Source organism: Adelges cooleyi, unplaced genomic scaffold, assembly GCF_023614345.1.
Source record: "Adelges cooleyi isolate 19-005CV unplaced genomic scaffold, UGA_ACOO_1.1 ACOO_flye_CR_arks_rails_tigmint_CR_PRNA_8, whole genome shotgun sequence".
Classification (NCBI taxonomy): Eukaryota; Metazoa; Arthropoda; class Insecta; order Hemiptera; family Adelgidae; genus Adelges; species Adelges cooleyi.
In genome coordinates, this window is record NW_026096513.1 from 4583215 (window position 1) to 4599382 (window position 16168).

Genomic DNA, 16168 nt, shown 5'->3' on the forward strand with positions numbered 1-16168 from the left:
CTCGACTGAATATTTCTTATATCTACAGCTAAGATTGTTTGATCTCTAATTAATAAAATATTATGGATAACAACTCAAAAATATTAATTTTTCGGTACACCTATCAGTTTACAAGTAGAAATACTCAATATATAATTTTTTTGTTTTTATTATATTAATAGTTCTGAAATTTTTGTTTTTATTTTGGTTTTAGCTTTAACTAGATTATATTTAATAGGAAAAACGTTTGTTTTTACAAAACACAACTATCTAAAACAAATTGTTTTAAGTAGTAGTGATTTTTTTTTAATAATGGCGTGTGAGTAACTTTACTTAATGTTCTTTATTCCAAGCCAATCCAGTATGATTTTCCAAATGTTTTAATTATTAAACAGTAAAATAATCCATGCAATATTTTTAAAACTATGTCTTACATAGTCAATGGTTAAAAATGTTTTCTATGACAATATACAAAGAAAAAGAAATATTAAATATTGTTGACTCATTCAGCTTACTAATTAAAACACAATTGAATGCGTGTGTTGTTTATAATTATTTTTCTGTATGAATGTTAAAAAAAAAAAACAATTTTATGAAAAAATATTGTATTTTTATAAATAAATAGTACATGAAATTTTATGATAGTATTTTCAACTTCTTTTTATAATTCAATTGTTAAATGTTGACCTTTTTTAATACCATAATGAATAATTCCTCCTTTCAAATATGCCCAGCCCATTTTCGGAGACGAAAAGCCAATCCCTATGACGCCTTCTCTATTTATAGCAATTGCACCTGCACTGCCGCCCACACGAATTGACAATTTATCGCACTCCATTTGTACTGCAGAGTCCGGCTCAACATCTATTAAATGTATGTTAAGTTCATATCATAAGCACAAAAAAATAATATTGTCACTAATATTAACCTTGGTCTAGATTGGTCATGATACGCTGGGCTAAACAAAAACGCATTATGCTGTCACCGTGGCCAGTCGTCGAAACAGTACCTACTGTATTATCGCAGTAACCTCCAGCACCAGGAATGGGAGTATCACCAACTCGTCCGGCCATTTTACCAGTGATCCCTCCAGTCGATGTGCACGATATCATATGTCCGTTCACATCCATGCCGATGGCGCCAACTGTGCCAACACCACCTCTAAAAACAATGTAAAAATTAAATTTTAAAAGTTGATTTACAGTGAATACAATTTTTATTACTGTCCGATTTCAGTTGTTGTTGGAGCGCCGCCTTTATTTATGAAATTGTCTAAAGCTACTTTAGCCGCATCCGTCATTAAATCCTCTTCACTGACATATTTAAAATTCATTTTGGTAGCAAATTCATTTGCACTTGAACCCATAAGAAAAACATGAGGTGTATGCTCCATTACTTTTCTGGCTAACGCAATCGGATGAGCAATGTTTCGAACGCCAGTTATACTTCCTAAGCATATTTAAGCAAATAATACCTTAATCAAAAATGCTTGAAAAAGACTCGCATATCATCACTTTACTTACCAGCCTTCATGTTTTCACCTTCCATGATCAGTGCTTCCATTTCGATTTCTCCTTTTAAATTCAACACCGATCCTCGGCCAGCGTTAAACGCCTCGTCGTCTTCCATACACTCGACTGCTGCCTGACACGCGTCCATGATTGATGATGTGTTTTTGTAAACAGCATGTGCTCTCCTAATAGCAGCCAACATGCCATCAAATTTTGGTTGGTCGCGATTGTCTGGAATATTGCCTGCTCCACCATGCACGATGATAACTGGTTCATCCAACTTCATCGTAGAGCAGTCAAAAGAAGCACACTAATTTACAACAAGGGTTCTGTATGAACTGTATCTCAACATAAAATAGCCAAATGTTTTTAAAGCACTTACCTTGTCTTGAATAATTTTCTAGTTATAATTGGATAATATACTTACTATAGATAATATTATATTATGTAAACGGCCTAAAAAAAAAGTTAATAAAGTGGTACTATAGCAGGTAATATTTACATTTAATACTAAAACAAATATTAAATACAAGATAAAAACAATTCTGACCGATTTATAAAAAACGTAATGGGTTTGAATTCCGGTAATCGTAATAAAAATAAGCCGGCTTATCAATACATTACAACTTGATTAGTTGTTATTAAAAAAAAAATCGAATAAACGCAGCCTACAGATTAATAATTGTTTATAGATCATTATGATTCAATTGGAACTTAAGTAATAAATCATTGTTAATGTATTTAAAGTGCAGACAATGATAGTACAGGCGCTATTATTCTAACCATGTATATAATAATATGTTGAATATTATGCAGCGTTATTGAATTGATAAATCGAATGAAATAGGATAAAATAATTTATTTATATGTACCTACTACCTATGTATACCTAATAAAAATGAATAGTGTTTAATATTTAATATTAAAGAAAAGATTGTAGATAATGTGATAATTTTTTTTTATAAGTATAACACACTACCACAGTAAAACTACGAGTAAATAGTATTAATGGTAGAGCTTTTTTTGTTCTGAACTTTAGTAGTAGGTATCTGTATCACCGAAAATAATTTTAAAGCCATTAAGTTTCAGATTTTTTTAATTATTGTTTTCAAATGACATGAATCCTATAAGCAGACAAAAATATTTCCCGTCCTATAGACCATAGTTTTGTTAAACATATGTTGGTTTATTGTATTTTTTCTTCAAATTAAAAATAATAAACAAAATCTGTTTCTTACAAACGAGAAAAGACACTACTCCTTTCATCAAGCCTGGCACGCCGAACGCGACCAAGTTATTAGGGAATTTTGACTTTTGTTGATATTTAATATTTTTATGATGTATACAGGGTGATAAATTTAATAAAGTTTACGTTACTTCGAATAGGTATTGAAGAAAATGTTAAATGAGGACTCGGCAAAAGGACAAAAATGTTTCAAATCCTGGTACTTCACCCTCAACCCAAATAACACACACAATTTCTTCTGTGTTTCACCTAAGCAATAGAGAAGCTAACAAGACGTTTCACCTGTTAATTAGTAGTGCTTGTGTTAGCATACCAAGTGAGAACGCACCAAAGTATCTTAGTATTAACCTGGCAGAGCTTTAATTGTAAACAGCATCTAAAAGGGGTCTATATATATAAAATATTTATAAAGGGGATCTATTTAGTCCCAGGTTTTGAATACCCGCGTGTCATATGGATTGTTCAACTTGACAGTTATCAAACAAGGAAAGTGCAATTTTTTTATACATAAATGGGGTTTTGTAGAGGAATGTCCCAATGCTATGTTTGATGAGGCATAGCTAAACTGAATAATGAATAATTTTAGGTAGATTATTCAGGTAGACACCATAAAATTAAAGGTTTACATAGTCCATGTTTACATATTTTAAACATACATTATGCTAGTGTTCAAAACATTACCATTACCAATATATTTCATCTTTATGTAAAATGTATACATAATAACAAATTGATAAGTAACAATTTATTTATTTAAATGAAAACCATAATAAATATAGTAAAGCATATAAACTTAAAAATGTGTAAAGTAACAAAATCAAGAGTACTTATAGTACTCTGAAGAGTAAAGACATTCGGTATGGTGGATTGAGATGAACATTTTTTTTTTAATTTAATTAACAAATATATTATAACGTAACAAAACGAATATCACCAGGGTAAAACATTATCATCACCAATGACTTGAATATAAAATTTGTTTAAAAAAAAAAAACTTATGATCTACCAAAATACAATAAAACAGACTAGATTTTTTTAAATTCATTTTAATTTTATATCCGTCTACAAATAAATAGCTCATTAATTAGTATAGTATATTAATATGATTATTTATTAATCTGTTTTTCTTAAAATGTCATTTTCAGGTCGATTTAATGCCAGTAAAACCTGGCAATGGAGTATACAACTAAGTGAATTCTTGTCAATTTTGGAACTGACTTTTAACCAGTTTTCTAAGTAGGAAACTAAATTTTCTCTAGACGACGAAAATGGATACAATCCTCTAAACATACAAGCCTGAAAAATACAATTAGTTTTAAAAGGAATAATTTAACAATAAAACTAGTTTTGAGAAATAATAGTATTGGGGTATAACGCTAACGAGCAATAAGAGGTACTATTTTTGTCTAGTGGTAGTTAATTTGAAATTTTTAATTTTATAAATAAAAAAAAAAATAGATTAATATAAACTCTATTAGCGGTAGAGTTAGGTAAAAATTATTCAAATAATGAACAATGAATAAAAGTCATGAATACCTGATTATAATGGTGAATACTAAAAAATGTTGTATTTATCAACAACATTATTCATGAATAAATTATTAATTTATTAATCACATATTTTTTAGTATTAAAAATTACTTACTAGTATTTAATAGATAACAGTTAAATGTTAAGTTTTTAGGCTCTTTAGTAAAGTAATAAATTCACAAGTACGAGGTGTTGCTGTTACAACACGTTATAACAAACTATTTGAGTAATATACTTAAGTTCTTTATTAATTCACGTTCATTTATGAAAATAACATACCCACTGCAATTGACGATCATTTAAATTAACAGGACCACCTTCAGCTTCCATTGCTCGATCCATTAACTGTATATATTGAGCTAATTTCTTTAATCGCACTCGCCTCCGCAATCCACGATGCATGTTGTATAATTTTAACAATACAGTCTAGGTGTTAATTACAGAAAATCATTTTAATATATTTTTGAACACCATTATTACTCAAAAAATAAAGATACTTACAATATGTTGGCGAGGTAAAGTACTAAAATGGTAAGGAAACATAGAAAATACTGGTATAGCATGCTGAATGTCATCTACTGGAGAAACACCTCCTGCTGCTAAGCATTCAATTACACGAAACCATTTCAATAGCATGTCGTCTGAACATTCCTCAGCCATCAGACTTAAGTGCCTTAAAATTAAGAAAATAATTTTAATTGTTAACATAGTTTTTAATTAACAAATATGAAGACAAAATACATTTCATTTTATGTTAATATTTATCCTTAAATTGTAAAACTAAATTTATATTAAAGCAGAGTTATATGAATTAATTTATTGAACTTCTCTCACTCAAAAATTCTAACATTGTGTTCATAGCATTTTCTCTGATCTTGTGTCCAAAACTGTTTTTGTTGTTCATCGGTCCAAAAATGTTCAGACAACAAATATTTGGGAAATATAAACCTAAAATGAAAAAAAACCATTTCCTAACCATATACAACAGTTTTATATTTAATTTAATTTAAAAAAAAAACAAAATAAATAAAATGTAATGACATTATAATAAAACCATCGATTGTAATATAATAATTATACTGAATTACATTATTAATTATTAGTTTTTTTAAGTCATTTTTAATTGTTTAATACAATACATTAAACATAATAAAACAATTGTATAAGATTTCGGTATTAAAAATAATATGTATAATTTCCATACCTACAAAATATTAATCCTTGAACATTTAAACAGTATACTATAATATTTAATTTGATTATAACTCAGTTAAATATATATAAACAAAATGAGTAAAAATGTATTTGACTTACGCTAATGGAAACAAAAGAAAGTTTGTAAATGGTATTGGCCAACATAGTAAAATAGGTGTCAGTCGGACAAGTTGCACTGGCAACCTGTACTTCAATTCCAATTCTTTGTATGTTAAAGATGAAAGACCAGAAGTAAAATATTTTTTATAGGCTGACATTAGTACTTGACCATCATTATACAGGTACTAAAATTTGTAATAAAGCATTTTGAGAAAATGTTTAAAATACAAATGTATTCAGTACTACTCACTTTACAACCAAAAACACCGAGTCTGGCGTATTTTGCAGCTGATGGAGATATTTTTTCTATCTTATCAATTAAACGGATACCAAATGAATTTTCTTTCAAGAACTTTAAATCCTTAAGTCTTTGTTCACTATCAATAATATTTTTTTCATTTTGCGTGTTATTTAATTTTACATCCTTTTTTTCCGTGGATCGTGAACTGTTATTAGTATTATCTATATTTGAACTCAGACAAGGTGGAACAGAAGCTTCTGGCCTCGATTTAGTCGGTTCTTTTTCTGGAATTTGTAAATATGGTGTATTTCTAAGAAAGAAAAATACCATAATTATATTACATATAGAAAAGAATATGAATAGTTTTAGTTTTATTTTTATTAGCTCGTTATAAACATCATTATAAAAATACAGCTGTAATTAATTTTATTTATTATCAATCAATATTTTATAAAAGAATCCAACAGCTAACTGAATTTCAATAGTCTATAATTTTAAGTAAAACGTCTGAGGCAAGTGTAAATTATTAAAAACTTTTACTAAATAAAAAAAAATTATTTTTAAATTAGTCGATGTCGTTAGCTATAAATGATTGTGAAACGTGATGGGCAGAACAATGTCCAATGACAAGAATAGTATAATATGGTCATGTTAGGATGCTTAAATGTAAAGATTTCTGATCAAAAACTGGGGGGTGCAAATTAAAAGACTAGATTGTAATAACTCACTTGATAAATCTACAGTTTTTGTACATGAAAGTCTCTACATTTAATAATCTCGAGTTATTAATGCTGATGCACCGCGACGTGTTTAATATGAATTTCATCTTGAAAACAACACGTCTTGTAAACAGATGATGACTGTGTTATTGCTAAAAAAATAAGACACTGAATGTATGTTATGCTATGTTCTAATCAATAATAATTACACCTGCCAAAAAATAATTATAGTTTTAAACTTATGTATTATACCATTTACATTCGTTCAAATTTATTTTTCATTTTCTAAATCGGTTTTTGGCGAAAAAACAAATACGATAAATTGATAACACTACAGCTGAACGCTGATAGCAATTGTACCTTGACATGACGTTATTTTTCATAAAATAGTTTTGTTCTATTAAAAATCATTGTAGTATTAAAAACTAAGGCTATTGTAAATTATACTTGGTTGAGTAATTTAAAAACAATTTAATAATTTGTTTTTTAAAATTTGTGTTAGTTTCAAATATTGTCATTTATACTATCGATATTTCGTATCACAGTAGTCGATATTTTCTTATGATGCCGGTAGCTATCGATAGTAAAAGTCACGCGGTTAAGCTCTGGACTTGGGACTACGATTATTATAATTGCTTCTTTTGTATTGATAGGATTATAATACATCTACTTATTACAGTAGAATAATAGTTTAATAATATTAATTATTTTGTAATCTGTTTTTATACATCTTTGATCACGCCATCCTTTATCTGCTCGTTTAGTTTATATTTTATTTTTCACCGTTCGTCGTAAAACATTTTGGTGAAGAATCTCTTATTAACAAAATACATAACGCTTGTGTCCAAACCGCGTAAGTAACTATTGTTTATAATAACTATTTTAGTTTTATATTATGTTGTTTAACGGTTGTTTTTTTAGATGGTTTGCTTTCAGCTACCAACATTTAAAAATTAAAACAAATAGTTGAATAGTCCTTGTTTTGAACACAATTTTTTAAGGTTAATATTGGATGCTACGATAAAATATTGCACAATATTTGAAATAATATTATGTTGTATTAAATTATAGATAGTAACTTTTTGTTGTTATTGATGTAAGTGTGAATAATACAATGATACTTAAGAATAGTAAAGTACATCAGCAGTACTGAGTAGGAGAAGTATTGACCAATTCAGTTTTAAGACTCGAAATTCGATGTGACTGTAGAATATCTTTTGTTTTAATTATAACATAATAATAAGGTTAACTAGAATTGATAGTGTTGTATAATTCTATTAATTATATAAACAATTAATGTAGTTTAACATCAGGGATCATCACTGGATGGGCCTCTTAAAAAGAACAGTCCTCAAAAATAATAGTAGTTTATAATGAAATAGTTAATAAACAAAAAAATAATTACTAACAAGTGTCTATGACTTGTTCTTGATAACAACTGCACTTTACCAGATATTTTTTTTACCATATCTCAGTGTTTTTTTACGCTGGTTACGAATTTAAAGTCGGAAATTGGCGGACTCCTCTAGTTCAAACGTTACAGCTACTTGAACTTTAAGAATATTGTTGCGTGAGATGACGTCAGCGCGGCCCTCTTGGCAACAGGCTCTAGAATCCGTGTTTCAAGTCGGCAAAAAAAAACGACCACGAAGGGCAAGGGCATACTCATGTATTTTTTTGGTTAATATACTTTTTTATACTTAAATACGAACCTGGGCATTATTTAATATAATTCTGCTTTTACTACTTCAATTTTTAATGTTTAAACAAAAAAAATGTTCTCAAATGATTTTTAATTCTTCAACATTAAAAACAAATTCCGCTCTTTAAAATAGTATTGAAACTTATCATAAATTACTTATAGTAATTATATTTACTTACTTTTTGTATTATAGTTTTAACTATAATACAACAATGTTTGCGTTTAAAGAAATTTTTTAATTTTAAAAATGTTCTTTGGATACTTAAAAAATATTATTAGGTATTCAAATATTTTTTTACATTTTTTATATCTAAAAAAAGATACGTTGTACGTTGTTCTAAGTATTATTTTAATGCTAAAGACTCAAATGTTAACAATGGAATTTTAATTGTCATTTAAATGAATATTTTATTTTGTTAATGTTATCATGGATAAACTATTAAACTATAAAATAATTAATTTACATATTTTGCTAAGTTAATTCCAATTTACTTAATTTAATGTTTATTCTTATATCAAAAGCTATAATAGTTTTGTATTAAGATTAAAACTACTCAATACATGGACATTGGTTTAATTATGAATTTATTTCATTAATTACTCATTCCGATAGTAATTTGTACAAATTAATAATTTGACATGTATTATATTTAACTATCTGCACTCTGCATGATACTTAACTGTTGGTAGATAATATATAATATATATCAGCGGTTCCTAAAATTTTTGGTTAGCGTTGCCCTTTTTTGTATTAAATTCAGCGGCAGTGCCCTGCTGTTAATACCACGAGGAATATGAATGAATAATGAACACTATTTCACATTGACGTGAACCAATTTATATAATTTTATCGAACATCTACTTTGCATTCAATTTTTCAATATTACACAATTGTAAGTAATATTTTACATCTTTGTATGAGCCGCAGGGCACCTCGGTGCACAGTTTGGAAACCGCTGATATGTATAATCAAAAATTGTTGTTTAGTATTTTTGAATACTAAAAATAGTAAAAAATAACAATGTGTGAAATATTACAATAGTCCAATGAAATGTTGGTTATAAAGAATAAACTGCATAAACATAATAATACTTATTTATTAGAAAAACTAAAGAAATATTCCTATTTAGACATATTTCAAAGGATCAATACAAGATCTATTGCTATTTAAATTTAAAACCTTGATGTCAAGATTATATAAGTCAATGAAATATATTATTATCAAATGTTAACTCTTAACTACAATGTATATTCTATGCTATAGAGTATAAACACAAGGTTAAATGATAATTTTTTTTTCCAGGTCGCTACCAGCTAGTCAACATTTACATCGTCTTAAAGTTTTAGATGTGTTCAGTTGTCGGTAATAATAAGGAAACAATGCAGAACGGATTCACACATAAGTTTAAGGTAGCGGATCTATCGCTAGCTGAATGGGGTCGCAAAGAAATCATTTTAGCTGAAAAAGAAATGCCCGGTTTAATGGCACTACGTAAAAAATATGGTCCATTGAAAATTCTTAAAGGAGCTCGTGTTGCTGGTTGTCTTCATATGACCATTCAAACAGCAGTCCTCATTGAAACCCTTACTGAACTCGGCGCCGAAGTCCAATGGTCTAGCTGCAATATCTTCAGTACCCAAGATCACGCAGCTGCAGCCATTGCCAAAGCTGGAGTTCCTGTCTTTGCCTGGAAGGGTGAGACCGAAGAAGAATATTTATGGTGCATTGAGCAAACACTAGTTTTTGCAGACGGTAATCCATTAAATATGATATTAGACGATGGTGGCGACTTAACGACTTTAGTACACAAAAAGTACCCTCAATTCTTGGACGGTATTAAGGGAGTGTCTGAGGAAACCACCACTGGTGTCCATACTTTGTATAAAATGAAAAAAGAGGGTATTCTGAAGATGCCAGCTATTAATGTAAACGATTCCGTCACAAAAAGCAAATTTGATAATTTGTACGGCTGCCGTGAATCACTTATTGATGGTGTAAAGCGTGCGACAGATATAATGATTGCCGGTAAAGTTTGTGTAGTAGCTGGTTATGGTGATGTTGGCAAAGGTTGTGCTATGTCGCTGCAAGCATTTGGTGGTCGCGTCATTGTCACAGAAATCGATCCAATCAATGCCTTACAAGCCTCCATGGCCGGTTTCGAAGTCACTACGATGGAAGAAGCTTGTTCAAAGGGTCAAATATACGTAACGACAACGGGCTGCAAAGGCATAATTACTGGAGCCCATTTCCCGCTTATGCCAGATGATGCTATTATTTGTAACATTGGTCATTTTGATTGCGAGATCGAAGTTACATGGTTGGAAAAAAATGCTGTTGAGAAAATAAACATTAAGCCTCAAGTTGATCGATATACTCTTGCCAGCGGCAAGCATATAATACTCTTGGCTGAAGGCAGATTAGTTAATTTAGGGTGTGCAACGGGGCATTCGTCATTTGTAATGAGCACATCGTTCACTAATCAAGTTCTCGCTCAAATTGAATTATGGACTCAAAATGATAAGTACAAAAATGATGTGTATGTGCTCCCTAAGAAATTGGATGAAGAAGTAGCTGCATTGCATCTAGAACATTTGGGTGTGAAATTGACTAAACTTACAGAAGAGCAGGCCAACTATCTTGGAATCCCCGCTGAAGGACCTTACAAACCAGAACACTATAGATATTAATAGTTTAACTACTATCAGTCTTTTATTTTATAAAATTACAGTTTTTTTTTTCTTCATTAAATAAACCAATACCATCATCAAAAATAGGTTTATGATTTTTAACATGGAACTATAAATGTTTGTTGCTTTGTCAGTGTCCAGTACAGGGTTCACTATAGCATAGCCAAATTCTGCATTGTCTGTACCGTCTCTGGGTATCCAAAATGTTCCATTTTGGCCCCATGAAGTATTGCCAAATGAGTTCAATGCTAACCAATAATCTTTACTTTTCCAAGTGCCCTAGCCTATAAGTTTCACGGCATGGTCGCCTTCGAATGCACCATTTACTTATGAACGTATATTCCTGCAAATTTAACATAAAAAATAGTTTTTCTTTGACAAAAACTGATCTTCAATAAAACAATGGTGTATCAGTTGTAAAATGAATGACAACAATTTTAAAAATAATATTTGAAGAATAATTTTTTGTTTTTTTATCAAAAACAAAAAGTTTACAAATAATACAGCTTACAGTTTATAATTTAAGTGCATTTTTAATTAAACTATTTAGTTAATTTACACGAGTACTAAAAATAATTAATTATTTATAGTAAATGCCATTTTATTTTTTTTATAAAATTGATGAAATTCAAAAGTATACCTATCATATAAAACTTGTTAATTAAATACTAGTTTAGAGAAAGTAAGTCATTTTGAAAAACTAAATCGGTAAATCTAACAGTTATATCCAACCTTTAGATGAAAACCGGTGTATATGATATAAGAAGCAGTTAACATAGCGAATTATAGGCATTTGGCAGCTACGTTTTTTTAACACATTAAGTAGCAATTAACGGGAATGTGATAAAAACGCATTTATTAAGGCGCATTGTATAGGCAATTGTTCTTTAAAAACCTAAAATTTGCAAGCATACTATAAATTGACACTGGAAAGAGAAATCTATTTTTAAATTTAATTTTTGTTTAAATTCTGTAACGCTTACAGGCTCAATTATTGTAAAAAAACATATGTTTCCATTTCCAACAGTCCAAGCTCCGTTTATATCCTACGACGTGCGACTACTTTTTATTTTTATTTGTTTTCATTGTAGAATAGTTTTTGTGAAAAATTTGTTTTCTAATATATCGGAAAATAATAAAGGCGATACCTACGTCAAACAGAAATGATGAGGAATTCAAATTTTTAAACATTTAAAAGATGTCAAGATGCAAAAAGTTTAGATTCAACGCCGGAGATTAAACCGTTGACAAGTCGCGCTAAACACCATTAAGTGACGTAATTTCGTGACATAAAGACGTCACGAAAAATTCGATTGTGTATCCAGTCCAGACGACGCATTAGACATCAATTTATATACCAGGGAACAAAATATGTATACAAGTAAAATGTGTGTAGTTGTTATACTATAATATAAAAGATATCCGTCACGATAAATCAGTTCTAACGTTAAAAAACGTCGAAATATATTTAAAATCATTGATAATTAATTATTTATCGCGATAGCAATTTACAGCATTGAGTTGATCTCGTTAATTCTTAACGAAACCTTCCAAAATGTGTTACTATAGTGCCTTTGTTCACGGAGGACAATAATCCACCGGGTCACAGTCATCGGAACGGTCTTCTTCGATACACAACAATTCGTTGGCATAACTGTACAATAAAATCCATCCATAAATAAAAAGAGCTACAAAACAAAAAAAAAGACATCATTCATCATTGAAATGAGACCATTTTCAAAGATGTAAATATAATAATAACGGATTATACTTGTAAGCGTTTAATTCTATACAGCAAAAATGATTGTTTTCAAAATAATAAATATTGTTAAAAAGTAAAAAATAATAACAAACAACAAGTTATATAAATATTATTATGGTACAAAAATTAGTATTAATATATTTAAAAAACATTAGTAAAACGTTAGAAGTTTTTTTATAATATTGTAAATTTGTTCAAGCCGGTTATAAGTTTTGTAAATAACATTTTTGAAACATAGTTCACCATAACATTTTTAGAACACATTGAAAACATTATCCGGATTTACGTCTCATCACTACTGGGCGATTGGTAAACTATGGACCAGTCAATAACTTAGAAGATATTAGACTTTTTTTAGTTATTTTTTTAAAATAATTTTATAGTTATTAGTTGGGACAAATTTAATATATTTTTTTTAAATTATAACTCCGTCCCTTATATGTTAAAATCTTATAAATTTGAGTTTTTTAAATAGTAACGTATATATTTGATTAACTTTTTGAATTAAGAATAATTTGCTGAATATTTTGACTGGTCGACAACCAGTTTTGGATAATTCGTTTCAAAGTTATTAAAGTTTAAAATTTAAGACGGGAGGAAGGGTGGAGAGTAGAGATGTTTTTATCTGCGCGCATTACTCAACCGCCCTTTTCTCCCGTCATAACTTTTAAAATTGAACAACTTGAAAACTAATTATCCAAAGCTGGTTATCGACCACTCAAAATGTTCAGCAATTTTTTCTCAATTTAAAAAGTTTATAAAATATGTACGTTACCCTTTAAAATTCCTAGGTTCATACGGTTTTAACATATAAGGGTTATATTTTTCAAAAATATATTAAATTTGTCCCATCTAATAACTATAAAATGATTAAAAAAGTCTAATATCTTCTAAGTTATTGACTGGTCTATAGTTAACCAATCACCCAGTATAGTAGTCACTACTTAAACAGACTTCGACTATATTCCAAATTTGACACGAATAGGTTGGTATGCGTTGAATATTGTTTTTAACTTTTATTGCAAAATAATGTTAGAAAATATTTTTAGTATTTCCTACTAAGAATATCAGAATATTAAGCCCCTTGCGTTTAGCCCTCCCACCTCTTTCTTCGTCGAAAATGACTCGGATGGCGCCAACCTAACTTTAGATGAAGTAAATATCATGTGAAATTTTTAACAATTATCCTATTGGAAATGTATGTGACAGCAATCTTTTTTGGGAACTCACACATCAAACATATGGCGATCAATACAATAGTAATGCGTTCTTTGTCGGCGTCGGGGTCGCGTCCCGAGAGCAAAGACACCGATTGCGCTTTCGGTGGCTTCCATGTTGAGTTATGCGACATCTGATCGTCTATTGATCTTTTCATTCGATAATAATCGTCGTATTCCTCGTCTTTCGTGTCCTTGTCGGACAACATGTCGTAATCGTCGGTCAACAAATCGACCATTCCGTAGTTTTCGTGCCACGAACTGTTATAGAGCCACAAGCTTTCAGGACACCGCCTTTGCAAGCACAAATATCTATAAACGGAGTGGACACAAAATGTATTGCTGTATCAACAAAAAAAAAAAGCCTCAAACATAAAAATGAACTGAACAGGGCGGTAAAATTGTAAGCGACTGCCACAATGCTGCTGTAGAGAAAACACTCTTCCCCGCATCGTGGCGACTGCACTGGGAATACAATTGAAAATTTAAATAGACCCGTCGACGGAATAAAACCGTCCATACAGTGTCGTGTCTGTTCAAAATTAAAAGCTCAACAAATTTCTAAGTCATCTCTTGACCCGAAGTATTTCATCACACAAAAATGTACCTCGAGAAGAAATTAAAAAAAAAACTATTTTTATAATGTAATAAACTCAAAAATGAGTCAAAATTCACAAAAAAGTACATTAAACAATTATGAAACGTTAGCATGCATATTAGATATTCTATAATTGGGCTTACCAAAAATCCACTTATCTGAAAATGCAATATAATTGTCAAGTTAAAAAGTAACAAAAATGGTATTTAATGTTAAGACAATAAATCGTATTAAAACCGTTTGTTACTTTTGTCAACGTGCTATCGATATCGAATACTTTTTCTTTGTAACAGTTTTATTAAATTTGTTGGTAAATTTATGTTCTTTACAAAAATAAAAATACCGCTTACTTACTGTTCTCCTTTACTGAACATCGACAAAAGTACAAGACTGACCCACAAGACTATAAAAATCGTCCATAGAAAAAACGATTGAGTCGCGTTCGATCTTGACTCCTGAATAAATTCCAAATATTATCATCTGCTTAAGATTAAACCCACTCGTATATTCTATTCAAAACGTAAGTACATAGATACATCGAAATTTCGTCACCGACCAATTAACCTAACGCGATTCGCCTTGTTAGGTTAACCAACCGTTGTCTAAGGTTTGTTGTAAAACAAGATCACAATTTAGTTATGTTTAAGCTGTATGTAGTATGTATAATTAAGATAGGTATGTTCAGAAGAAGTTGAAATAAGGTATAAAAAAACCAAAAGCCATTAAGCAAATTGTAATTAGCTACCGTTGATATAATTTAGCGATTAATTAACAACAAAACACAGTTTACCTAAAATGTGTTATTATAAAACTAGATTTTTATCAAAACTATTATAACTTATTATAAGCTATGTATGAATGTTAACTGTACTTTTTTTTCTGTAAAAAACGAATTAATTTTGTACAAGTGCTAGGAAAATAGTTGATTATTTAAATAAAAAATTTGAACAAAGGGTTGGTACTAATTCGTTAACAACATCATCTAGTTTAAATATAATGAATAATTATAGTGTAATCATAAGATTACACTTAAACTAATTAACCGCATTCACTCAAAACCTGAAAATGACTGTTTTATCAAATCAAGTGATTTGATAAATTTCCCATAATATTTCTTACTTTAAAAGCGCTAACAAATGCTACGGCCCACGTTACGATGAAATATACAGAGATTATCATGATGACACTCCAAGAGGCTGAAATAAATAAATTCTATATAATACGTTAAAAAAAAAAAAATAGGAAATGAGACTAGAGTGTTTATTAATACACGGTGAACAATTTAACTTATGACATTCGTTTTCTCTCAAAATAATTGCAATTTTGTAGGTTTTTTTAATACATGCTGATTTTGTCAAGTTATTATATTTTTCCAGATGGTTAATTTATCTTTTTATTTTTTCCAGAGCTTTATAAACTTTAGAACTATAATGGTAACGTATAAATTTAATAACTATTTAAATTAAGAATATTTTGCTGAAATTATTTACTTAAGAATTAGTTTTACTGTAATTGGTCAACGAGGAAAAATATTAAATTATTCGTCGTGCACTCAAAAAATGAACGCTAATAGATGGAAAGTTATGAAAATCAGCTATATTGTTGTTTGAATAAATATACAAAAAATGTCAGGAAAAATGATTAATATATTATATTTTTTT

General features: G+C 29.3%; 3 protein-coding genes across 5 annotated transcripts; 1 reads left to right on the top strand and 2 right to left on the bottom strand.

Annotated features, from left to right (window-relative positions):
• Nucleotides 1–593: 593 nt before the first annotated feature.
• Nucleotides 594–2194, bottom strand: LOC126845573 (isoaspartyl peptidase/L-asparaginase). 2 transcript variants are annotated; one of them, XM_050584285.1, is made up of 6 exons: nt 2041–2194; nt 1873–1946; nt 1503–1800; nt 1203–1428; nt 908–1140; nt 594–843 (listed from the first exon to the last, which is right to left on the bottom strand). In XM_050584285.1, the coding sequence occupies exons 3-6, from the start codon at nt 1774–1776 to the stop codon at nt 641–643; spliced, it is 936 nt and encodes a 311-aa protein (XP_050440242.1). In that variant the 5' UTR covers nt 1777–1800; nt 1873–1946; nt 2041–2194; the 3' UTR covers nt 594–640. The 2 variants fall into 2 exon arrangements, with proteins under 2 accessions (XP_050440242.1, XP_050440241.1); XM_050584284.1 differs by having other exon boundaries at nt 1873–2194.
• Nucleotides 2195–3466: 1272 nt separating this feature from the next.
• LOC126845690 (LETM1 domain-containing protein 1) lies at nt 3467–6979 on the bottom strand. Of its 2 annotated transcripts, none has more exons than XM_050584511.1 (8): nt 6901–6979; nt 6550–6692; nt 5831–6131; nt 5581–5765; nt 5101–5214; nt 4768–4939; nt 4546–4692; nt 3467–4032 (listed from the first exon to the last, which is right to left on the bottom strand). In XM_050584511.1, exons 2-8 carry the CDS (start codon nt 6645–6647, stop codon nt 3850–3852), a joined length of 1200 nt encoding a protein of 399 aa, XP_050440468.1. In that variant the 5' UTR covers nt 6648–6692; nt 6901–6979; the 3' UTR covers nt 3467–3849. The 2 variants fall into 2 exon arrangements, with proteins under 2 accessions (XP_050440468.1, XP_050440467.1); XM_050584510.1 differs by having other exon boundaries at nt 6793–6912.
• Nucleotides 6980–7137: 158 nt separating this feature from the next.
• Nucleotides 7138–11014, top strand: LOC126845689 (adenosylhomocysteinase). Its single transcript, XM_050584508.1, has 2 exons — nt 7138–7393; nt 9546–11014. Exon 2 carries the CDS (start codon nt 9590–9592, stop codon nt 10928–10930), a length of 1341 nt encoding a protein of 446 aa, XP_050440465.1. The 5' UTR covers nt 7138–7393; nt 9546–9589; the 3' UTR covers nt 10931–11014.
• The last annotated feature ends 5154 nt before the right edge of the window (nt 11015–16168 follow it).